At 37.2% G+C, this 25,503-nt stretch overlaps 1 protein-coding gene across 5 annotated transcripts in view; it reads left to right on the top strand.

Moving 5' to 3' along the window:
• Positions 1 to 25,503, top strand: part of RALGAPA2 (Ral GTPase activating protein catalytic subunit alpha 2) — a 341,780-nt gene that overhangs the window by 141,507 nt on the left and 174,770 nt on the right. For 4 of the 5 annotated variants that reach the window (XM_025876863.2, XM_025876860.2, XM_025876858.2 and 1 more), the window contains 4 exons: positions 5,732 to 5,866; positions 7,362 to 7,459; positions 12,484 to 12,574; positions 13,970 to 14,146. In XM_025876863.2, the coding sequence (XP_025732648.1) occupies positions 5,732 to 5,866; positions 7,362 to 7,459; positions 12,484 to 12,574; positions 13,970 to 14,146 (501 nt within the window). The remainder of the gene's footprint in view (positions 1 to 5,731; positions 5,867 to 7,361; positions 7,460 to 12,483; positions 12,575 to 13,969; positions 14,147 to 25,503) is intronic. The other variant, XM_025876859.2, reaches the window with a different exon arrangement.

Genomic DNA, 25,503 nt, shown 5'->3' with positions numbered 1-25,503 from the left:
TTATTAAGATCTGGGTAAAAAAAGATGCTAAAAAGTACAATTTTCAAAACAAGGGAACATTGTTCTTGTGCTCCAGCCAATTAAAATTGAGTTTAGCCACATATGGTTTGCAAACAGTGTTTTTCTGGATTATTAAGACGTTAATAGCACCAAAAGTGGTGATTTTTGGCATAGACCCCTCAATAACAGATCTCCTTTGCTCTACAGTGAATAATTAAGCCCATGTCCAGTTACTTTTCAATGATTCTGTAATGAACTGAATCTTCATGGTAAAGAGGGACATGTTTTCATGTTCTTTTTCTTTTCAGAAAGATGGTATTATTGATTAGTATTTATTTAGTATCAGAGATAGCCTGCTTGTGACTTTCTGTAGCACTAATTCATGCCATGCTGTGGTGTAGCAAAGCAGAATCAAATCTTAATTTCCCTGATGAATATGTAGGATACTATATTATTTAATTAGCAGACTATGAGGGAAGAAGTTCATTTTATTGAGACTAAGGAGTACATTTCTTAAAAAATACTTTTCTCTAGGAAATACCAAAGGTGAAACACAATAAGAATGGTAAGATGGTCACCAGTCAGTTAAATTACTCATGAGCTACTTGATAGTTTGGTTTTCAAAAAAGTGGTACTGCCTAGAAATGATTAATAAAGCACTTAACGTAGTTTGCGCTTTTTTTTTTTTTACCGTGGTTTGCTTTCTATTTGGCTGATATACAGCTGATATGCACCCAAAAGGAGTTCTTTTCATGGTGGAAAGTTTTGTTTTTCACAATCCATTTTTTCCCCATATTGTTCCATTTCATAAAGGTTTCTACTAGTTTGTCAGGAATATTTTTTTCACAAGAAACCTGTTTCTGTTCGTAATCTCATTTTGGAAACTTTTTTCTCATTTGCTGTTACATTTTAGTTTACTCAGATTCTTGATTCCCATATATAGGTACATAGTTCCAACAGAGGTTAAATACAGTTTAGAACAGTGGTTCTCAACTGGGCATGACTTTCCCCCCCAGGGAACATTTGGCAGTATCTAGAGACATGTCACAGCTGAGGCAGCGCCGCGGGCGTCTGGTGGGATGCTGCTAAACAGCCTCATCGGCTGCACAGGACAGCCCCCTCATGAAGAATTATCTGACCCAAGTGCTGACTACGGGAGACCTTGATTTGGAGTGAAACGAAGCAGGACATGCTGAGTCAGTATTTTCCTGCCCTTGCCGTCCTTATTTCTGGTTTTATAGAACAAAGGGTAAAGGGACTGAGCAGTATAGTGACATTGAGAACATTCTGCTGTTCCCTGTGCTTCATCTGACAACTGCGGTAACGAGCTCCGCCTTAGTCTGATGCCATTTGTTCTTTACTGTTAAGGTGATGCCATTTTCCTTTGGGATTGTCCTATCAAGAGACTAGGCCAAGAGCAGTGCATATCAATCCTGTCTTAGAGTATACATTTCCACTGGTTGGCACACTAGAGTATTAAATTTGTGTTCCAATTTAAATCCTAGTGTGTTGGCATCTCTTGCTCACCTGTGGTTAAGTATAGATATAGGTAGATTTATATCCACTTATCCATAGTATGCAGATACTATTAATGTTGACTTTCTGGCCACAAGTTCTTTACTATAAAAATGATTGCTAATTTTGTTTTCATTTGTTAACATATCTTGTTTTGTTTCTAGTCTGTATGACTATACAACATGCCAAAATTGCTTTAAATAATATAAACAATAGAGAATTACTTACCTTCAGCCATTATTATATTTATTCTAGTCCCTTTAGGACTCTCTTTGGTGGCATCAGACTTTTGGGAAAGCAATAACCACCTGTATTCCATTTATATGAATAGCTACATAAACATGTGGGAGGTAGAACTGGCAGTTTGGGCGATTTTCCTCTTTCTCCTTTGTGGGAACAGTTCTTTCCAGCTGTTTTGCAATTTTAACTGCTTTTATGTTGGCACATTTATCAATCAGTATTTATAGGCCATGCAGACGATAGATTTTATTTTTGTTTTAGGGCCATTGTTATACTTGTAATTAGAGGATCAATGATCTTCCCTCTTTCTAAAAAAGACTCAGTGGTACCTAAGTGAAAGCCTCGTTTAGCTGCTTCCACCTCTGGTTCTCAGGCTTGCAGGTAGTACCTGAGTATGAGGAAGTGCTTGTTGTCTGGGGTTGGGCCGGCTTACAGTTGGACCTCGTAAGAAACCTCAAGATGTTGAATTGACTTACATCTCTTATGCTTTTTATAGGGTCAAGTCAGTATCACGTACCATGCTTTAAAAGGAAATTATACTATTAATTTTGCCTTTGCAACCCTGTATGAGGGGTAAGTGGAACCCAGAATTTTAGTAATTGAAGAATGAGTCTCACTTCATTTAGTAAGATTAATTAAGGAAGGCTTAGATTAAAGAGTGAGTGAAATTGCTTTGAAAAGTAGTCAGACGTCTGGAATAAATAGAAGTTTCTAAAGACTTGGTGCACTTAATTTAATCATGTAGATTTTTCTCTCAGTGGGAAAAAAAATGAAGTAATTCTAATTTGGTCATTTTCCTGGTGTTAGAAAGCAATGATTTAGTAGTAGTGTTGTGTGTAACTTACACTCTCAAGAAGCTAGAAGGTCAGTACTTTTAAAATTTGGGTTATTGGGGCGCCTGGGTGGCTCAGTTGGTTAAGCGACTGCCTTCGGCTCAGGTCATGATCCTGGAGTCCCGGGATCGAGTCCCATATTGGGCTCCCTGCTTGGCAGGGAGTCTGCTTCTCCCTCTGACCCTCTTCCCTCTTGTGCTCTCTATCTCTCATTCTCTCTCTCTCAAATAAATAAATAAAATCTTTAAAAAAAAAAATAAAAAAAAAAAATTTGGGTTATTGGGTTAGCAATGCTTGAGAGAAAGTGAATGATTTGGTGAGCCTGAGCTAGTGATTCAGACAAATTGTGTGATACTCAAAATGGAATTCATTAGATTTACCAGAATGTATACTGTAATTTTTATATAACTTAGATTGTTCATTTCTGTTTTGATTATCAGATAATCCTGTATCTTGATATTTGTATATCAGTGTTAAAATGGCCATAATTTGTTATGAAAAAGCAGCTGCTCCAGCCGACACTGTGGAATGGGAGCAGCTTTAACAAGGAGCTTTCTTAACAAATAAAAAGCCAGCAGAGGGAGCTCAAGAACTGTTTAAAAAAAGAGAAAAAACTACCAAGAAAATGTTTTTGGTATTTATTTGTTCATTATGCAGGACATATATTGAGTATATACTTAGCAGAAAGTGTGAGAAAAAGCCAAGAAATGTACATTTGCAAATCAGGAAATTGAGTTTTAATTGTGAGATAAGAATTTATTTTTCCACACAGTATCACTTACTAGTCGCCTGTAGGAGTCGCTCAGAGCACCTAACTGCAGCCCTAACAGTCCGTTTGCCATTGTGATTCTCCTCTTCCTTCCCACCCTCATCACGGATGCGCCCAATCCTTACCACTTCTGATGATTTCTGCGGGCTTGGACTAGCTCCATCTGAGAAGTCCCTACCAACAGTTTTACAAAAACAAAGCCTTAAAGCTGCATTAGGCCAGTCTGTTGGGAAGGCACACCAGCTGGTGATGGCAGGCTCTTCACCCGTCTGTTGTGTTGAGGACCGGTGGGGACACTCAAATTTGGAAGCCATAGTGCTGTGGCTGTCCTGTATCCCACCAGATGGCGATGTTCTTTATCTTTAAAAAGATGCTGCCAGTGTTGGCCTTGCTCTTATTTGTTTCTGCTCCTAGCCCAGAAACCAACATCTACCAGTTTTTGGCATCATTTTAAGTGAATAAAACCCTCTCTTCCCACTGTCCATAAAAATTGGCACTTGCCAGTTATTTTTTAGAGAATTAGGAAGCTCTTGGGCTCCCTCTACTGATACTAGAAAACACAAGTAAGTTCATTAACAAATACAAACACTACCCAGAAGGTTTCAGTGTCTTGCATAATTAGAATAAACAATGAATAAAGACAGCCTGAAGGGACTGGTCCCATGGTATCTTCTGGCTTCTGTTGTCTAAAGCCAAAGAGCCTAGAAGCAGACCTGTGAAAAGGGCCTAGTCTGTGCTGGGGGACATGTGGGGAGATCACAGATATGTACACATGTCTTGTATCTCCCTGCGGGAAAATGAACAGTTCTTGGCTATTCAAGAGAAGAGAAGGGCAAAGACAGCCTGGAAAAGACGTGCTTTAATGGGTCTGTGTGTTCTTGCTACCTTGGCCTTCCTTTGCTCATGCCCTGAGTTCAGCTTCCCATGAGTGTCTAAATTTAGACCGTGGCCCGGTACTCTGAATTATAAGTGAAGCATTACACAAATTTCATAGTTTTGAAGTCTCTTAACTTGTGTAAGTGTACTTTAAAGTGGAATTTTTATTTGGGTAGTAAAAATAAAGCAGCAACCTTTTGTTGAAGTCTGGTGTATTACATTTAAAATCTTCCACGTACAGCTTCTTGATTAGGGAGAGCCAGCGCTTTGGCTCATCTTGGGAGCAAAGGGTTAGACTGAGGGCGGCACATGGGCAGTAAGCCTCATTTCAGGTGAGGAAGTGGGTAACACTGCCAGGTAAGATAATACAAGCTGAATTTTGATCGTCTCTTTTTAGAAGGAGTGAAACTTCAGCTAATTAAAATTTTTGGAAAATATGTTCTAGCTATATCGACATAAAGTTTCATGACTCTCTGCATGAGTGTGGAGTCTGCTGAGGGCTGCATTGGTGGGGTCCCTATGAAGGACCACATGGCAAGTCCTGTAGGAGGGGCATCCCCACAGGAGGCAGGGAGGCAGGCAGGAACAGGTGTGAGGTTAGCATGGAGGAGTGAGCAGCCAGAGGGAGAGAGCAGCTGGTGCAGGTGGGCTAGGATTGCTGGAGACTAAAGTGAGTGAGAGCTCCTGTGGGGGGGTCACATCTGTGGGGTGAGATCAGGGGTAGCACTGTATTCACTGTGAGGAGCATGGGCTTGACTGTACCGTGATGGAGGACCACAGCAGGAGAGAAGTATTGCAGGCAGATCTTAATTTTAGAGAGACCTCTCTGGAGCCACATAGAGAATAGAGAACTCATCCTCTAGGAGAATATAGTTCGTAATAATGCTAGCTGATACTGTCCAGTGGTCAGTACTCATCTGTGGTTTTCTACTTTATGGCATTTATGTATTGATTCTCTAAAAATACCAGTGGATCATTTTTGTACTTTAGTGATTAATTCAGCTTCACATTTGGTGGTATAAGCTATTAAATAATTACAGTATTTTATTTTGGAAAGTTGTGCATTTATCTGTTAAAAGGAATAATAGAGTTGAAATTCCCATTTCCTAGAGAGGAGTGTGTGTGTGACTTGCTACTCTCCTCAAATGTAAATTACCTATTCTGTGTATCACCTCATTCTCTCATTCCTTGGCATGCCTGTCCCTAGAATTCCAAGTGACTTTTATAGTTCTCAACCATTTCTGCAGCTTTTTCTCTTTTTTTTTCTTCACTTTGAAAAACAAAATGCTTTGCAGAACTTAAAATGTATTCTTGGAGTGGAATATTACTGTTAACAAGTGTAGAAAACTTTATGATGTAAATGCAGATTATCTTACTGTATAATTTTTGTGGGGGGAGTATCTAAAACTACAGTTTTAGAATCGGTTGGTTCAAGTGGTGAAATTATTTTTAAAAATCTTGAAATACATCTCTGCATGTTTTGTGTTCATGCCCCCAGAAGTGGAAGAATGTCAGCAGTCAGAAAATGCACCTGCCGCCGAATCTGGCTGCCTGGTGGCGGAGCAGCCACACATCATGCGGAGTAGCAGCACGCCTGACGTCATGGAGCCGCCATGCTCAGATTCTCCACAGGGTATGGAGTAGCTGCACTTCCTAACACGACTGCAGATCCTGGTGGGAAGGAGCTGCACACCAGATTGCATTCTGCATTTATTCTCACCCTAAAGGGAACCTTCTTTCTAAGTTGATTGCAAGGATGTGACTTCTGGCAATGAAATATTTTCAGTTTATTTTACTACATTTATGTAAATTATATATAGTTAGGTGTACCTCTTTTAAGAGCAGCCTGTTTGAGGACTGGAGAGAAGTCTGGAGGGAGGGGCTGCAATAGGTGGGAAGCAGAGAATGGTACACCACAGGGTCAGGGAGAGCAGCAAAGTTAGGGGAGGCAGGGGAGGGGCATGTGGGAAAGGGCTGTGTGAGGAGAGCCATAAAAGTTGACAGCTCGGACAACTGGCCAAACTTGTGAGAAAGTTTATTAGCAACTTGTGGCCTCTGCTGAGGTTGAAGACAATAATTTGTGATAACATCCATCTACACGGTGTCTCCGACACCTTTCAGCAACAACAGGGCGTGGAAAGCAGAGGCAGATGGCTAGACCTGTAAACAGCGAAAGACGTGTTTTTCAGGGAAAGCGCATGCTTTAGTTGTGTCTGGTGCCAGTGAGCGTGCTTATCATTTAGTTCTAGTTTCATCAGTTAAGTAAGAAATAAACCAGCTTCTTTATCAACAAGTTATCTCATAGCCTCATCAAAAGAGTAGGCAAGTGTTCCCTCTTAGAAATCTTCTTGAGATAAGAAAATACAGTTAAGAAATAACTTGAGAGATGTATTATCTGAAAGATTTTCTGTTCTCCAAAAGGTTTTGTGTAAGACTGTTGTGATTGTTTTCCCCCCTGAAATATTTGATAGAATCCACCAGTTGCCTGGAGTTTTCTTCTAGGAAGATTTTAAAATACCATTCAAATTTATAAATCATTTTAAGACTATTAAGATTTCCCTTTTCCTATTTTGATTCAGATTAAGATGTGTTTTTCTAGGAGTTTGTTCCATTGATGTATTTTTTTTTTCAAATTTATTGGCCTCTTATGATCATTTGAAATTTTATAGGCTGTGTGGTGATATTCCCTTTTTTATTACTGATACTGGTTATTTTTGCTTTCTCCCCAATCTTTATTCTTGAGTAATACTGAGCCACCGTACCACTCTATTTTCCTAGTCAGTTCACCAGTTCACCTGTCAGTTCAACTCAGGTAGCTTTCCTCTGAGATCCCTTTCTGAAGGCCCCCAGGAGAGCTCTTGTTGCCCTCCCTTGTGCCAACTTAATGTGCTAAGTGGACCTGTTGGCTACAGTGAATAGCATTCAATCCACTCTCTTAAAAGCTCTCTGTGGGTCAAAAATTCTATAGAGTAGACTTGACCCATAGGCTACCAGTTTGCCAGATCCATAACTCCTGTTTTTACATATCTTAGAATATCTGAATTTGATTAATAACTTATATATAAAAATCCTTTTCTAATTTTATCATCTGAAATTTTATTTTGTAAATTTTTCCCCCAAATCTCTAGGTCAAAAGGTAGAAAATGTACAGACTTTGAGTTCTTCAGAGTCCAAGCCTGTTCAAGAAAATAAAGGACATGTGAAGAAAGAACATGAAGGAATAACAGTAAGATATTTTTGAACTGTATCAGTTTGTTATTAAAAATAAGCATATACATTATTGGCAATGTAAATTTATTAGTAGCAGCGATACTTTCTTTTAAAACGTTTCTCCCTTTAGATGGGTTATTGGCGGTTGGTGATTGGTTATTGAGATCTCTTAAAGGCTTGCTTGCTTTTTGTGTAAATTATAGTCACATTCACAGATCAGTACTTCTGAAACAAATAATGCAATATATGTTAAGAAAAAAAAAAGAAGAAGAAGATAGCAGGAGGGGAAGAATGAAGGGGAGTAAGTCGGAGGGGGAGACGAACCATGAGAGACGATGGACTCTGAAAAACAAACTGAGGTTTCTAGAGGGGAGGGGGTTGGGGGGATGGGTTAGCCTGGTGATGGGTATTAAAGAGGGCACGTTCTGCGTGGAGCACTGGGTGTTATGCACAAACAATGAATCATGGAACACTACATCAAAAACTAATGATGTATGGTGATTAACATAACAATAAAAAATTAAAAAAAATTATAGTCACATTACAAAAATAGAAAAAAATTATCATGAAAATGGAATTTACCTTCTGGTCTGTACGTAGCACTCAATATTTTTAAACAGGTATCCTTGCCTGTCAAACATATTCAGATTCCCTGTTCCTGATAACTGCTTTAGGTAGTATGCTCCACCTGACGTGAGTTGCTAGATAAGTAAGTTTTTGCAAAGATCAGTTATGATTTCTTTTTTAGAAAATGTAAAATAACATTTATTGGGTTTTTTTAAACCAAATATAAAGTATAAAGAAGAACATTAAAAAGTAACCCATATCTCATGTGTGCAGGTAACATGTAGTATATATTAATGGAAAACTCAAACATCACAGAAAGGTGCAAAATAAACAGAGAAGGCCGCTCCCTAGTCCTCCCTGCCTAGAAGATAACCAGTGTTAAGTTTTTCTGTCTTTGTTTTTTGAAAGGGCATATACCAGTTTATGTATGTATATTCTGTATATATGTGTATGTATATTTCAACAATCAAATAAACACCTACATACCCACTGCCCAGTTTCAGAACTAGAATTTTTCCGGTGCTGTTGCTTTGACCTATAGGTTCTTTCCTTGTCCCCTTAGAGAACAGCAATATGTTGGCTTTGTGTTTATCATGTCCTTGCTTTGCTCTGTAGTTTCGCTCTATGTGTATGTATTTCCAAACACTATATCCTTTAATTTTCCTTATTTTTAAACTTTATTAAAGGATATTATTGCTTTGTTTACTCAGTTATGTATTTTTAAGATTTATCAACATTGTGGCATGTAGCCTCTTTTCTCTGCTGTATGACAATCCACTGTGAATAAGCCACAGTTTATTTTTCCATACTCTTGTTGATGGACATTAAGGTTGTTGCAACTTTTTCTTTAATGAAAAATGCAGCTATGTACATTCTTGTATATGTTTCAAGATCTACATGTTTAAGATTTTCTTTATGGTGACTAGGAGTGGAATTAATGAGACCTAAAGTAGAAGAATGTTCTTTACGAGAGAATGTGTGTTTTTCAAAGTGATTACACCACTTATATTTCTGTCAGCAATGTGTTAAGAGTCCCCATTCATCCACATCAATACTTGCTATTGTCAGATTTAAAAATTTTGATGAGTCAGATGGGTGAAAATGGGATCTCATTTTATTTTGCATTTCTCAGACTAATAAAGTTTAAAATCTTTCCACATGTTGATTGACCATGTGTGTTTCATGTGATGTCTTTGCCATTCTCCTATTGATTTTTTTTTGTCTTTTTCTCTTTTATTTATACTAATTCTTTATACAGTCTGAAGACTGATCTATTTTGGTTATATATCTGGCAAATATCTTTTTCCAGCACGTGGCTTATATTTTCACTCTCTCAAGGGTGTCTGTTGATGAACAGAAGTTCTTAATTTTGGTATTTTTGTTAATCATTTTTATAGTTAGGTTTTATGAAATTCTTAAAATGCCAACTCTACAAGCATAAGAATATAAGTGTTTCAGTTTTGCTCTACACATTAGGTCTTTCATCCATCTGTAATTGATTCGTGTTTATGGAGTGAGGTAGGATCTAATTTTATTTTATTTTTCCCCACATGGATCACCACTTGTCCTGGGTCCCATTTATTGAATTCATTTTTCCTTCATTGATCTGAAATGACACCTTTCTCTCATATATACTTATCTTGACTCATTGGTTACTTTGTCTCTCCAGACAGTAGTATAATATCTTAATTACTCTAGTTCCCCTGTTTCTTTCTCCCTTCCTCCCACTTTCTATTGAAAGCTAATTTTCTACTATCTTTTTGTCTTTCATTGTTGCTATTGAGAGTTCTTCTGTCCATTCTATCTAGTTGTTGTTCTTTGTCCTTGTCCTTTGGTCTTCCTGCATTATATTTAGGTGCATTTTCTTTTGGTTTATACATTTGTCCTTTTTGTATATCCTATATGCCATGCATCTGTGAATGCTTGCTCTTCCATTGTTTTTGGAAAATTCTTGATAATAATTTCTTCAAATATTGCCTCTTTTTTGTTCTTCAGCTCTTTTTTTTCTAGAATTTTTAGTAGAAATACATCTAGACTTCCTCATTTTTATCTTCCATGTTCTTGTCTCCTTTCTTATTTTCCACTCTTCTTGGCCATCTTCTATATTCTGAGTAATTCATCAGATCTGTCTTTCATTCACTTCGATAGTTCTGTCTTTACTGAATATGGAGTTGGCTATTTAATACTTCCACTGAGTTTTTTAGTTCAACAATTATGACTTTTGCTTCTGGTTAATTCTTTTCAAGCATTTCTTGTAATTTCTAATAATTTCTTGTTCACTTTTGTGATTCCCATCTTTTATTCCTTTAAAATAGCCACAAATTACAATTCTAAATTCTTTTTCTGATTATCTGAAATCCTTAGGGGTGGGGATGGGGTCTAAGTCTGATATTTACTGTTTCTGAGACTCTTGTACATGATGATTTATTTCCTTGGGTGTTGGGTGATCTTTGATTTTGAGTTCCTAGCTGATGGGTCTTAATCTACAGAAAACCTGAATGTCTGAAGTGATGGAGTTTCACCAGAACGTGTGCATTTGTTTCTTCCAGGAACCAAGGAGTGCTTCTTTAATCCTGGACTCTTGGTCCTTTTGCCACTGGCAGTGGTAATATTAGATTTACCCTTATGGCAGCCCTGTTTCACTGCTTTGGTTTCTGCTCACTTTGGGGGGGGGGCGGAGATTGTGGATCACGGAGAGGTTTATTCTACTTCCTGGGAGCTTAAAATTTTGATGTAAAATCTAGTTCTGTAGCTGGAGGAAATTCCATCTCTCATGTAGTCAGAAGCAGAAGTGCCCGCATTCTGCTTTTTAGTTAAGAAAAGATCCTGGGTATATTTCCATTATCACATTAGGTATATATCATCCTTCTTTAAGGCTGGGTAATATTTTTTCATGTGGTGTTAGTCTTCTGAATATTTAATCCATGACCTACTTCTGTGTTTTAGCTTCATAATTATTCTGTCTTTTAATTATACATCTCAGCCCCTCCTTTTCATTTGTTTGCTTGTTTAGTAGTCTTCCCTTTAGTTTGCTCATTGGATCCCAGGTTTTTTATGCACTTTTCCATGGAGGACCTTAAATATTACATCTTCATTCCTGACTTTCTCCTCTATCTCATTAGTCCTGGAGTTATGGTGCCCACTTACATTATATTGTTTTGGATATTTAGCCCAAAGACGAAAATTAAAATATCAGAAATCTTCTCAAGTTCCTTTGTTCTTATGCTTCCTTCTTTCCTTCTTCCCATCCTTCCTTCCTTCATTACCATTGTTCTCATGGTCCCCTAGATTCATATCCTTTTGTGATTTAATTTTCCTCCGCTTTCATATACAGCTCTCATATAAGCTCTTGTCTGTCATTCTACAGCATTTTCTTATTTGTCTTTTCTTCTCCTTTTCCACTGTCAAAAGCCTTATCCTCTCATTCCTTAATCACTATAACAGTTCCATAGCAATTTTCTTCTTAATATTAATCTATCCCACAAATAACTATTAGACTTATCTTTCTAGTTATATTTTTAATCACAGTAAACTATTGTCTGGAACATAGAGTTGCTCGTTTTGTCAATATTGGGTTGAAATTTGTAAGCCTGATGTTGAAGGCCAGTTGGCAGCTACCTCTTTTAGAAGGTGGTCTGCATTTTCTTCTTAACATTTTCCTTCTTCACCTGACTGCCTTGCATGGCCTGCTATATAATCAGCTTCTTTTCCTGCACATAGAACTTGCTGATTACTACTCAGTGCTTCCTGCCTTGAATCCCCACCTGCCTTCTCTCTACCACTTCATGTCTGTTGCCTTCTTGAACAGCTCTCCTGTAACTGTGAGCCAATTAAGGTAACACTTTATTCTGCATACCTTTTAGAGAGAGTTTACTTGCATATTTTGCTTATGTACCCTGTAATCATTTTGTGTAATGTGTATGTTTTGTCTCTCCAAGCAAGTTATAAATTTTAGAGAATACAGATTGCCTCCAAATGTTTTAGTCCTCTCTATTTAGCACAAGGTTTAGTGTGGAGTGGTGCTCAGAAATTCTGTTGCACATTTAACAAGGAGGCACTGAGCGACCTTTAGATGTCTGGGTGGAGTTTACACCTTCCCTGCCAGCACCCTCACCATTCCTGGGCAGCTCAGGCCTTCTGCAGAATTGGTTTCACTATGTATGTGTGCTCAAGCAGAGGTACAAATAAAACTTTAAAATAAATTATTTCCATAGAAACTGGCATCCCTTCTCAGTAGATCAGTTTAATTGGATGTCACTTGACAAAGGAGAAGCCAAAAATTTCAGATCTTGAGTAATTTGTAATTCAATTATAGTAATTTGTGAACACATATCCTTCAAATGGAAAACATCATTCAATTTTTTTGTTGCTATTATTGTTTGTTTTTCTTTAGAAATGTGAACTAGAAACTTAACAGTCTTATAAAAATTAGAACTTTCCTGTCACAAATGCATTATTTCTTTTTGTCTGAAGATCTTAGTTCGAAGAAGCAGCAGCCCTGCTGAATTGGATTTAAAAGATGATTTGCAGCAGACACAAGGAAAATGTAAGGAAACACAGAAGAGTAAGTTCCAGGAAATGCAGTCTCTGTTCATCCAACTTCAGAGTCGATCTATTTTGTTTTCTTCTACTTTCTGATTTGTATGATACCTTATCCTTTGAAGAGACATGGTTGTGAATTGGGACATTTTTATTTCTGGAATCCCAGGATTGATGGATGGTACACGTACAGTAAAACAGATCCAGTCCATTATGTGTGCCATAGAGGCCTGTCATTCCACCCTGGGCCTTTCTCCAGGTGAGAGGCACAAGCAAGGCCAATGGCTGGGTGAGCAAACAGACCCAGAAGGAAAAGTCATCTTCCCCAGAAAGTTCCCACAGGCTAGGAGCAAAATGCTTCGGAAGTGCATTGAAGTCAATGGTATAAGTATTTAAAAAATGAAATTTGATTCAAATCCTTAGACATATTATATACTGTATGTGGACTGGCCCTAATAATCTGCTTCCCTAAAGTCAGCTGCTTGGCTGCCCCCTTCTCAGAAGCGTAGTAAACAACTCCTGCAGATCTAGGGTGCTTCTGGTAGAGGCAGAGGAGCTCCTCTTAGGCTTCAGACCCTGTTGGCTTGGAGTTCTGTGGCAGATGAAGGTAGGGACCTGACACGTTGGTTACTGGGGCAACTTTCAGTTTATCTGGTGGCTGGGACAACTTGCAGCTCTTGGCACGTGAAGAGAGGACAGCAGATTAGAAGCAGCAAGGCTGAGGGACTATCAACAGTGAATGCAAAGAGCAGACAGGAAGGGTAGACACATAAAACTGTTAGGAAGTAGACAGAAGACTTGGAGGACCAGACTGTCTAGGTCTGTTTTGTGTCAGACTAAATAACTCTATAAGGCTTAATAGCCTTTGAAAGCATCATTGTATTATGACAAATTAGAACTTTTTAGTGTTTAAAGGGGAGAATTTCTTTTGGAGAAAATCTTTTGCAGTTGGACATCTCATCCCCCAATGAGCCTGGGTGATTCACACTGGGTTTAGGTCTAAACATCGAACTCAAGGTAAAAAGCATCCTTAGGCTCTTGTAGCTGGTAGAATAAACTTGCATTTGTGGTGAAAGGAATTCCCATCTTCTTCTTCCACCTGTGCCCTTTCGTAGTTGAGTAGGTTGCAGTAGAAAGCTGAACGACTTGATGTAATCTTTTGGGGATATGGGATATTGAAGACTCCCTTGAAAAGATTGTTACTTGGTGATACGTAGGGGAGCTCATAATGACCATTAATGCCCTGCACCTAGGAGCTTTGTTTTGTTGACCAAGATCGCCACAACATCAGCTTTTGAGCCCCCAGCCCCTGAACGATTCCTGCTGTATCAGCTGTTTAGTTACTCACGTGTTGGTGATTGGGAACATTCTGATTTGCAGCTATTTGTTATCTCAGACTTCGGTTCTTCCATTGTGCCAGGTGAAGGTATGAGCAGTGACACAGCTCTGGGCTATAACAATGAGGCAGAGCTGTCCATGAGCCCATGGCTAACCTGTGAGGAAGACCCAGAACTGAACACTCCCACAGATGCTGTGACTGACTCCGATGCCCGCCATTGGTTACAACTGAGTCCCACCGATGCTTCGAACTTAACAGGTAACTGCATCTTTGAAAAAGAGGCACCAGTGTGACCAGTTGGGAATCCCAGAGTTTCCCAGTTGTAAGAATTCTAGGAATCCTTTAGCACAATGATGATGGGGTGCTACCTCCAGCCAAATTGGTGTGGCAGCCCCCACCACATGTACATAATCAGTCATGAATTCTCCAAGTCCAGTGTGGAAAAGATCCTAAAACAATGGTCAGACACAGGAGGAAGCAGGCCATGCTGATGACCACTGTCCACCATGGGAGCGAGTGATGATACTCATGCCAAGCCTTTGCCATCCCTGACCAAATTTGCTTGACTCTGGAAACAGAGAAGAGTGATTTATCCAACTCACATGTATCACAAATCCAGAATGAGTCAGAGAGTCTAAATAGCTTACTGATTAATATTTTCTTTAATTTTTACAATAAAACTTTTGACACATACAAGGTAAGTTGTGATCTATATGGAAGTTATGGGCCATAGTAATAAAATGATCATGTGTGAGCCTGCTACCCAACCTAAGAAATAGAATGGCTCCCACACCAGTGAAGTTCTCTGTAGGTCCTTCTCAAGTCCCTTCCCTTCTTTCCTCATCCAGTTGTCCTAGGTGCCCCAATTTATTCAATAATAATTCCCTTGATTTCTTTATAGTGTAACCACATATATCTGCATCCTGAAACCATGTATCATGTCATTTAGATTTTAGATTTCTAAAAAATGATATCATATTCTGTGTTTTTTGCTACTCTTCTCCCCTGAGTATTATATTTTATAAGATTCATGAATGGACTACAGAGGCAAACTTTCTAGATCTGCATCCAGGCTTTGCCAACTAATTGTTAGGTGGCCTTGAGCAAGTTAATCTCTCTGTCAATTTTGTAAAATGTAGATAGTAATAGTCCCTATTATAAGGTTGTTGGAGGAATAAATATGTAAACACATAAGCCAGGTGCACAGAACAGTGCATGTGGAAGCACTCTGCAGTTTTAGCTATACACATGCGCGCGTGTGCACACACGCACACACACACATACACACACAAGTCCTTCCTGGCCCACCATATTCATACTTATGTGCAGATATCTTTTAGGAAAACAACAACAAACTAAAAAGCACAAGTTGAGTAAAAAGTGTTATTAAAATGCTAAAAATCATTTTAAAATTATAAATAAAGGCTAAAATTTTGCCTTAGTTTTTTTTAACCAAGGAAACTTTTGTTTTCATTATAATTATTTTATAAAATTTAACTAAGTAGTCTCTAATGTTCTTGGAAATTGCTGATGGAGTAACATCAAAACTTCATAAAATTTACATAGAAAAATGATGTTGAATAAAATCGTTTATCTATGAGATAGATAAGATCAAGAAGTATGATCTTAATGTGTATTTAATGTGTGGTATTTTAATAATAGAATAGATTCATGAACGAAGAAAAACAAACCATTTAGCCATAAGGGAATAATGCATTGCCTTATAATATTTCAGTGCTGTCCTTAAAAGACAGTGAAAATCTTTGGTTTATGCATTCAAAGCTGCCAATGGTAGAAGCTTTGCAGAGTCAATGAGAAAATGATTGGCAAAATTGTGTGCTTAGTTTTATAAATTACTGGATAGCAATTCGTGCTTCTCGAATTTTTGATTCTTTTAAAAACGAGTTAAAATGTTTTACATATAACGATATATAGATATATGTAATAATTTTAAATAATAATACTGTAAATTTGTAAGGGATTTAACAGTTTACAAAGAATTTTGAGGCATCCTCTCTGATTCTGCATGGTAAGCAGGCCAAGTCTTATAAATGTTGCTTTAGAAATGGAGAAACTGGGACACAGAGAAATCATATTGTCTGTCTAGAAAGTAATTGCCAGAGTTGGAACTGGCTTCCAGAGTGTTTTGACTCCAGTGCAGCGCTATGTCTACTCCTTTCTACTGCATTGTTGTTCAAATTACAACTGCAACCCCCTTAAACTATTTGAGAATTATTTATATATTTATGAAATAAATGGCTTCTTTGGGTCCAGTATACAGATTATCCAAGGGAAATTATCATCATAGTACTGTCAAAGGCAGTAGTGAATTTTCAGTAAGTTGAATTTACTTAAACAAGAACTAGTTTTAATTATTTTTATTGAAAAGAAAGAAAATTGGGTACCTACTTCTTTTGTATGGCCTTTGGAAAGATTAGTTTTGATCCCATTTCAGAGTATGCATGGGACAGGTCAATTTAATAAACTTCTGTGAGGTAATTTTATATGATGCACTCTGTGTTGTGATTAACTCCTCCAAATACTTTGTTCTTCTTTGAAATACTAATATAGAGACTCAGTACACTCAGTTCAATAGTTCATCTTGTCATCTGTGAAAAGGACAAACTGTAATATGATAAGGTTTAAGGATTATCACAGTTCTGAATTTAACTTTCTGTTCTTAAGAGAACAATTTCTTCATAAATGTACAAAATAAAACTCATGTTAGCCTGATCTTTAGGACATGCAAAGAGAATGATCAAACAATTTGAGTGTATCCTTCTTTCTTATTAAATAATCCTACCAGTTATCAAATATTTAGGATAATAAACTGCTTCTAAAATCTTGAATTCCTTCATCACTGGCAAAGCTAATAGTTTTATATTTGTTTTCTTGTTTACATTATTACATGTTTCCTGAAAATAACAGCTAAATTTATTTTTCTTCATTTCAAAATGGGGATTTATTTTAATCAAGTATGGCAAGACATGAAGACATGGAAATAATTGTTGTGAAGGAACAAGTTTATACTCATAGGTCCGTAGAAACAGGGCCATGGTATGCCATGCTGGGGCAAGGTCGGGGAGACACATGGGGAAGCATCAGGATTGATCAGGAGAGGGGAGAGAGAAGGAAACATGGACAACAGCCTTTATTGTCTTTTCAAGGCAAGGCTGGCGAAGCACATTTAGGATTGGCTAGTTTGAATAAATTCAACTGATTTGGGAACATTGACTGGTTGTCTGGTTCCTGATCCTGGGGTGCTTAGGCTTTGATGTGTAGGAGCTAGATAAAGGAGGTAGTTGGGAAGTGTGAGTGTTGGATTGGTGGATTTACGTATGAAAGACGCATGAACTGTTTGCTATCTCCAGGAGTTAACTAACCCTGGGAGGGGCAGTCTCTTCCTGGTCAGGAAAACCCTAGATGGCAGAGCATCAAGAATACAGAAAATAATAAAATATAGCTTATACATACATAAATTTTGTTCTGTTGAGGTAATGATTTTGGAGGGAAATATTTATGACTTTATAGCTGGGAAGCAGTATTGCTATTGACCTCATCTCTTATTTAGCAAATAATTTACAACCTAGAAATACTGATATTTATACTATAAGAAATAAAAAGATGAATAAGTAATAGCCATGTCTGACTTAAGAGCTTACCAAGAAGACAGAAGACATTTATCCTGATAGCCACAAGCAGTAGATAAGTGTTATAGAGTTTTTTAAAGAAAGCTTTAATCACAGGGATAGTCAACTAAGACTAATGGAATGGAATATAAAATACATATTGAATCCACACAGGCATGGAATTGTGATATATGAAAGACTTGGCATTCCAGATCTGACAAGAAAAGAATATATTGTTCAACAAATACCTGTGGACAAGTATTTAGCCATACGGAGAAAAACGAAATAGAATCCCTACCTCACACCATGCTCACAGATGGATAGAATACTGAAATGTGAAAAGATTTTAAAACTTTTAGAAGAAAACATTTTCTAAAAACATGTCTAAGACCTTGAGTTAGGGAAGATTTTCTTAAGATAAAAAAAAAAGCCATCAATCATTATCAATATCAGTGAGAAAAATATCAATCATTAATTCAACTTTAGCATACTTAAGATTTTTTCATTATCAGAAAAACTTTAAGAATTCCAAAGGTTTACAGAACTCCAAAGGGTACAAGCCAGCTTTGGTGCTCTTTCCTTTCCAGGTTCCTATCAGGTCAGTGATACATTTTAAGATAAGACTCAGTAAGATATTATATCAAACATATTTAGTTGATTTGAAGGAGGCTCTTTGGTATTACCCCACTGGAATATAAGCTTTAGGAGTGAGGGGTTGTCAGTTGTGGTCACAGCAGATTCTTGACTCCTAGAATGGTGCATAGCAGGAGAGAACATTCAATAAATACTTGAATCAATAACTGAATAAGCTTTAAGTTGCAGGCTACTGTGTTATTTAGTTAAAAACAGAAATTAAATTTTAACCTTTTTTAAGAATAAAAAGTATGTAAGATGCAGTTTCAAAATCTCTTTCATTTAATGTATTTATCACAGTCCTGCCTCCAAATGTTATAAAAAATCTTTTTACCACTTATGCTTTTAATTATAGCTGTGCATGTGAATTGCATTCACTGTTACCTGCCACCAAAACTGTTCTTGCAGGAACAAGGTTTGTGAGCATTCTCTGCCATTGTGCACACTTTTGGCATTTTCATTAGGCTTTGATCTACTTTGAAGTCATGAAATATTATAAAGAAAAATAACAGTGATAGACTACCAGGGGACTGGTTGCTCACCTTCTAAAATCTTTTAAATGAACAATGTCTGGAAAGCAGATGAGGAAGAAGAGGAGAGTCAGGCTGTAATGGTGGTCAACAGAACACCAACCAGCTACTTCTCCACTTTTGATCATCAAAATCCAGGCCTGATTTTTCTGGTCCCAGAATGAAGGTGTTTCAGTCGAGCCTTTGGGTTTGTGCCTTTTGTTTAGTTTTCAAATTGAAAGGGAAATTCATCTGCAAAGTGCCAGCTATGTTTCTTCAACATTCTACCAAGACTATATAAAACTGCAGCCATGTGAAATCTCCATGTGGTCTCTAAGGGCCTGTTTTACCAATTACCAGGATATTTCATAGCTAAAATCCTTTGCATATTTGCAAAGTTCTATACTTTAGATTTCTCTGCTAAAATCATGTGTGTTTGGAGAAAGATGATATGATTTTGTTTGTGAGAATTTCCACATTAATAAAATTTTTAAATGGCTCTTTAGCATTTAATAATAATGAAACAGAACAATACTAGACTAGCATGCTAGCTTGTTCATAAAAAAGAAAATAAATACTTGGTATTTTTAGGGTGAACATGAAATTTTCTGAAATCTCTCAAATCCCCATTTTTAATTAAGTGCTGCTTCACTGAGGAACCATCTACATGTAAAATGTCAGCATCTGTTCTGTTACTTATGCCATGAGTGGAATAATTTTGGGCAAAAACATTTCAATTCATTTTAAAAAATTTCACAGTAATATTGAGCATGCAGTCACTTCAAATACTTCTAAAGGACTCAACACATTTCGATAATGTGGTGAAGGATGTTTCCTAGGATTTTATCATTGAGGTATAAATTTTTCTGAGAGCAAGGCAGTATTAAAACAGACTTTCTACATGGGATTCTTTCATAACTGAGACAGTATTAGTTGGCAGGTAGCAGGGACATACAGGTGATGAGGTACCTGGCCTACATTTACTTGGAGTGTTACTCAGCCAGAGTTCAGTGTGATTGGAATGCTGGGGACTGATCTCTCTTTGGATGGCTGCATTTTGGGTGGTAGTAAGGGATGAAACAAAGCTGTAAATCATCTAATCCCCTTACCTTTTTTTTTTTTTTTTTTTACCCCTCAAGAGATTAAAGACATGATGACATTCTTTCTGAGAAAAATAAATGCCATATTATGCTATTTGTTCACTTGGGGGCTTATGTTGATTTATAAGCATTCATTAAGGCTTCAGCATAACTTCTCAGACTGACAGATGCACTTATTTTACTGATTAAACATTAGGAGGGGGTCTCTTTTCTGAGGCTTTATAGAAGTCAGGAACCTAGAAGGCCCATAATTAGGCTTTTGCTGTCTCTACCTCCTGTCTTTCAGGCACAGTATATAGGAATTCCAGCTTGGATTATATCTGCACATTGTATTGTGTCTCCTCAACTGATTATATGATAGCACTGTGGGAAATAAAGATGGGTTTTCCTCTAAGAAGGAACAGTGCTTCTGTGTTCTGGAAGGCCTTTCCATGACACTATGTGCCATCCTTATTAAATCCTTTGTTCAGTGTCTTGGAATCTTTCCATAACTAATATAATAAGCTATCAGCAACTGTTGTGGGTACAGTGTTGAAGGATACAGAACTGTTCTTGGATCTGCCCTGGCTCCTTGTCAGGTTAACTCCTTGCTGCTTGTTGGCTCCTTGAGTTCCTCACATCCATAAATTGTGCTTCTATTTCTTTGACCAACTTATATACTTAAATGACACTCAAATGGGTGTTGATAATTGCCTAGAAATCAGTCTGTCTCCACTTGTGTGGGGTGAGGAACAGAACTTTGGGAATGATTACATTCAGAATGTATATTGCAAGACAGTAGAGAAAGGAGATTAGTGATGAAGGTGAGACACAACTCTTTAAACTCCCTCCAAAGGTTCAAAGGAGAAGCAAAGCAGGGTGCCTAGCTGGCTCAGTTGGAAGAACATGCTGACTCTTGATCTTGGGGTTGTGAGTTCGAGCCCCATATTGGGTAGAGATTGTTTAAATAAACAAACTTAAAAAGAGAGAGAGAAGCAAAACAAGGTGACTTAAATAGGAAGCTGAAAGTAAGATGTTAGAAATGAAATCAAATAAGTCAGCAACTATAATAAATACAAACCATGTAAACTTGCAGTTAAAATCGGAAGCTCTTGGGTTAGACTGAAGAAATAAAACCCAGCCATATGATGTTTACAAGAGGTAACCCTGACATGATGTACAGGAAGATCCTAAGTAAGTAAATAAATACATGGGTAGCTAGGAAGAAAGACAGACTGCTAACTATATGTATGTCAGTCACATAAACTTTAAAGCAGAAATGACTTATTAGAGCAGTAATTCTGAATTTATATGAAATTCATAGCCTCCAGATATATGAAGCAAAATTGGACAGAATTACAAGGAACTACTGATAAAACCATAATCGTAGTAGGAAATTTTAATGAGTTCTCATTAATTGATGAGTTAAGCAGAAAAAACATTGGAATAGAGAAGAAGTACATGATATAATTAATACTGATTGAATGGGTATATATAAAAAACTTTGAAATAAATTAAAAATACATGTGATTTTTAAAAGCACATGGAACATTTACAGAAATTGACCAATTAGTTCATTAAGTCTCAATACGTCCATGCTTTGAAACTATACCACATCCTGTGAATATGATGAAATAAATTAAGAACAAAAAGATAAAAGAAAAATGCATTAAGAAACTAAAAACTGCACTTCAAATAAATTAAGTCCAAAAAGAAATTAAACTGTGAATTAGAAAATATTTCAAACTGAACTACAGTGGAGGCTACATATCAAAATCCCTAGATTGTAGCTGAAGACTTATATGGAGGGGGAAAAAATGGCCTTAGGTGTGTATATGAGAAGAGAAAATTATTGATCTGTGTGTCCTATTCAAAAAATTAGGAAAAGAATGGCAGCATAATAACATATAGAAATTAATAAAAAAGGAACTAATAAAGCTAAGAGCATGCACATATACACTAGAAAGCAAAGACAATCAAAAACCACTCTTTAAAAGAATAAAATAGACAAATAGGCACAATTAATCAAGGAAAAATTAATGAGGGTGAAAAGGGAACAGAGCTATAAACAATATAAGTTTTAAAAAACAATATAGTAGGTTAATTTGAATAGATTTATAAAAATAAAGGACAATTCCCTGTTTTACTGAAGCTTCAAATAGAAGAGAAGCTATCTTCTCCTGTTCCAGAGATTAGAAAGAAAGCTCCCTAAATTCTGTTATTTACCTTGTGATACCTTGACAATAAAATCAGACAAGGTCAGTATTGAAAAAGGAAAAAGAGTCCATCTCACATGTCAAGGATGCCCACTCTTGCCACTATTGTTCAACATAGTACTAGAAGTCCTAGCAACAGCAATCAGACAACAAAAAGAAATAAAAGGTATTCAAATTGGCAAAGAAGAAGTCAAACTCTCTCTTTTCGCAGATGACATGATACTTTATGTGGAAAACCCAAAAGACTCCACCCCCAAATTACTAGAACTCATACAGCAATTCAGTAATGTGGCAGGATACAAAATCAATGCACAGAAATCAGTTGCTTTCTTATACGCTAACAATGCAACTGTAGAAAGAGAAATTAGAGAAACAATTCCATTTACAATAGCACCAAAAACCATAAGATACCTCAGAATAAACCTAACCAAAGAGGTGAAGGATCTATACTCTAGGAACTACAGAACACTCATGAAAGAAATTGAAGAAGACACAAAAAGATGGAAAAACATTCATGCTCATGGATTGGAAGAATAAACATTGTTAAAATGTCTGTGCTACCCAGAGCAATCTATACCTTCAATGCCATCCCGATCAAAATTCCAATGACATTTTTCAAAGTACTGGAACAAACCATCCTAAAATTTGTATGAAATCAGAAAAGACCCCGAATCGCCAAGGAAATGTTGAAAAAGAAAAACAAAGCTGGAGGCATCATGTTGCCTGATTTCAAGCTATATTACAAAGCAGTGATCACCAAGACAGCATGGTACTGGCACAAAAACAGACATATAGACCAATGGAACAGAATAGACAGCCCAGATATGGACCCTCAACTCTATGGTCAAATAATCTTCAACAAAGCAGGAACAAATATGCAATGGAAAAAAAACAGCCTCTTCAATAAATGGTGCTGGGAAAATTGAACAGCCACATGCAGAAGAATGAAACTCGACCATTCTCTAACACCATACACAAAGATAAACTCAAAATAGATTAAAGACCTCAATGTGAGACAGGAATCCATCAAAATCCTAGAGGAGAACATAGGCAGTAACCTCTTTGACATCAGCCACAGCAACTTCTTTCAAGATACATCTCCAAAGAGTAGTGAAACAAAAGCAAAAATGAACTTTTGGGACTTGATCAAGATAAAAGGCTTCTGCACTGCAAAGGAAACAGTCAACAAAACAAAGAGGCAACCCACAGAATGGGAGAAGATATTTGCAAATGACACTACAGATAAAGGGCTGGTATCCAAGATGTATAAAGAACTTCTCAAACTCAACACCCAAAAAACAAATAATCAAGTCAAAAAATGGGCAGAAGAACAGACACTTCTCCAAAGAAGACACACAAATGGCTAACAGACATATGAAAAAAATGTTCATCATCCTTAGCCATCAGGGAAATTCAAATCAAAACCACATTGAGATACCACCTTACACCAGTTAGAATGGCAAAAATTGACAAGGCAAGAAACAACAAATGTTGGTGAGGATGTGGAGAAAGGGGAGCCCTCTTACACTGTTGGTGGGAATGTAAGTTGGTACAGCCACTTTGGAAAACAGTGTGGAGGTACCTCAAAGAATTAAAAATAGAGCTACCCTATGATCCAGCAATTCCACTACTGGGTATTTACCCCAAAGACACAGGTGTAGTGAAAAGAAGGGCCATATGCACCCCAATGTTCATAGCAGCAGTGTCTGCAATAGCCAAACTGTGGAAAGAGCCGAGATGCCCTTTAACAGATGAATGGATAAAGAAGATGTGGTCCATATATACAATGGAATATGACTCAGCCATCAGAAAGGATGAATACCCAACTTTATATCAACATGGATGGGACTGGAGGAGATTTTGCTAAGTGAATAAGTCAAGCAGAGAAAGTCAATTATCATATGGTTTCACTTATTTGTGGAACATAAGGAATAACATGGAGGACATTAGGAGAAGGAAGGGAAAGTGAAGGGGGGGATCGGAGGGAGAGATGAACCATGAGAGACTATGGACTCTGAGAAACAAACTGAGGGTGTTAGAGGGGAGGGGGGTGGGGGGATGGGTTAGCCCAGTGATGGGTATTAAGGAGGGCACATACTGCATGGAGCACTGGGTGTTATATGTAAACAATGAATCATGATCACTACATCAAAAACTAATGATGTGTGGTGACTAACATAATAAAATTAAATTAAATTTAAAAAACATATCAACAAATAAACTAAAGTATTAGCAAATGAAGTCCAAGAATATTGGGAAAACATCATACATACATCAGAGCTAAGAGAAGTTCACTTCAGAAATGCGAAATCAAAGAAGAATAATATGAAAAAAAACCTATCATGAGAAAGACAGAGGACAAATCCCAATTGAACAACATTCTATGAAATACCTGATCAGTTCTCCTCAAAACAATTAAGGTCATCAAAAACAAGGACACAGCCAAGAGGAGGTGAAGGAAACATGAAATTAAATATAATGTATCCTGGATGGACTCCTGGAACAGGAAAAAAAAAAGATAATAGGTTAAAAACTAAAGAGATCTAAATGAAGTATGGACTTTACATAACAATGTTTCAACATTGGTTCATTAATCATAGTAGATGTACCATACTTACATAAGGTGTTAGCAATAGGGGATGTTAAATTAGACATTTGTCTAATATTAAGTTAGACATAAATCCACAAGGACAAGGATGGCAGGAAAAAAGACAGTAGTGACGAGACATGACCCAGGCATCGGCAGACCTGAGAACACCAAATCCTGTGTCAGTACAAGGGAAAGCCAAGAAGCAACCTGACTATAGTTACTGCAGGTTCCCTAAAAGGCTTAGAAAATTGCCCGTAAGAGGTAGCTATAGAAGCAGGAGGTAAAACCAGGAAGACTGTAAGTCTGTTTAAGAGAGGGTGGGGGGATGGGTTAGCCTGGTGATGGGTATTAAAGAGGGCACATTCTGCGTGGAGCACTGGGTGTTATATGCAAACAATGAATCATGGAACACTACATCAAAAACTAATGATGATTAACACAACATAAAAAAAACCCTCAATTTGAAAAAAAAAAAGATTGTTAGAACTTAATCCCAGAAGGAAGAGCAAATAAATTAGGTTTCTGGCCTGGAGTCACCAATACTGAGCTGAGTGTAGAGGTGCTATCTTGGAACTAAATAAGATTTTGCATACTCTGAGCAGTGGAGAATCTTTTTCCTAGAATTTGAGTTCTAAAAAAAGAACCTAAAACCCTAAAGATATGTATGTCTGAGGTTCTCTGAGAACATGGTGAAACTCAACAAAGATCATACCTGTGCACTACACTTCCATTCAGCTCTTTGTGGACCATTCTTAAATATGAACAGATAGCCAAGGATCCCCAGCCATTTGAAGAGGATGTCTAATACGAAAAATTTGAGACAAATATAAGAATATGGGATGAAGTAGGGTGGAGCATATCTTTTTTTTATTGTTATGTTAATCACCATATATTACATAATTTGTTTTGGTGTAGTGTTCCATGATTCATTGTTTGTTCATAACACCCAGTGCTCCATG

This window comes from Callorhinus ursinus, unplaced genomic scaffold, assembly GCF_003265705.2.
Source record: "Callorhinus ursinus isolate GAN/ISIS: 27379988/994484 unplaced genomic scaffold, GSC_fseal_2.0 scaffold29, whole genome shotgun sequence".
NCBI classification, from domain to species: Eukaryota; Metazoa; Chordata; class Mammalia; order Carnivora; family Otariidae; genus Callorhinus; species Callorhinus ursinus.
The sequence above is the reverse complement of the archived record's forward strand: the minus strand, read 5'-3'. Positions and strand labels throughout refer to the sequence as shown.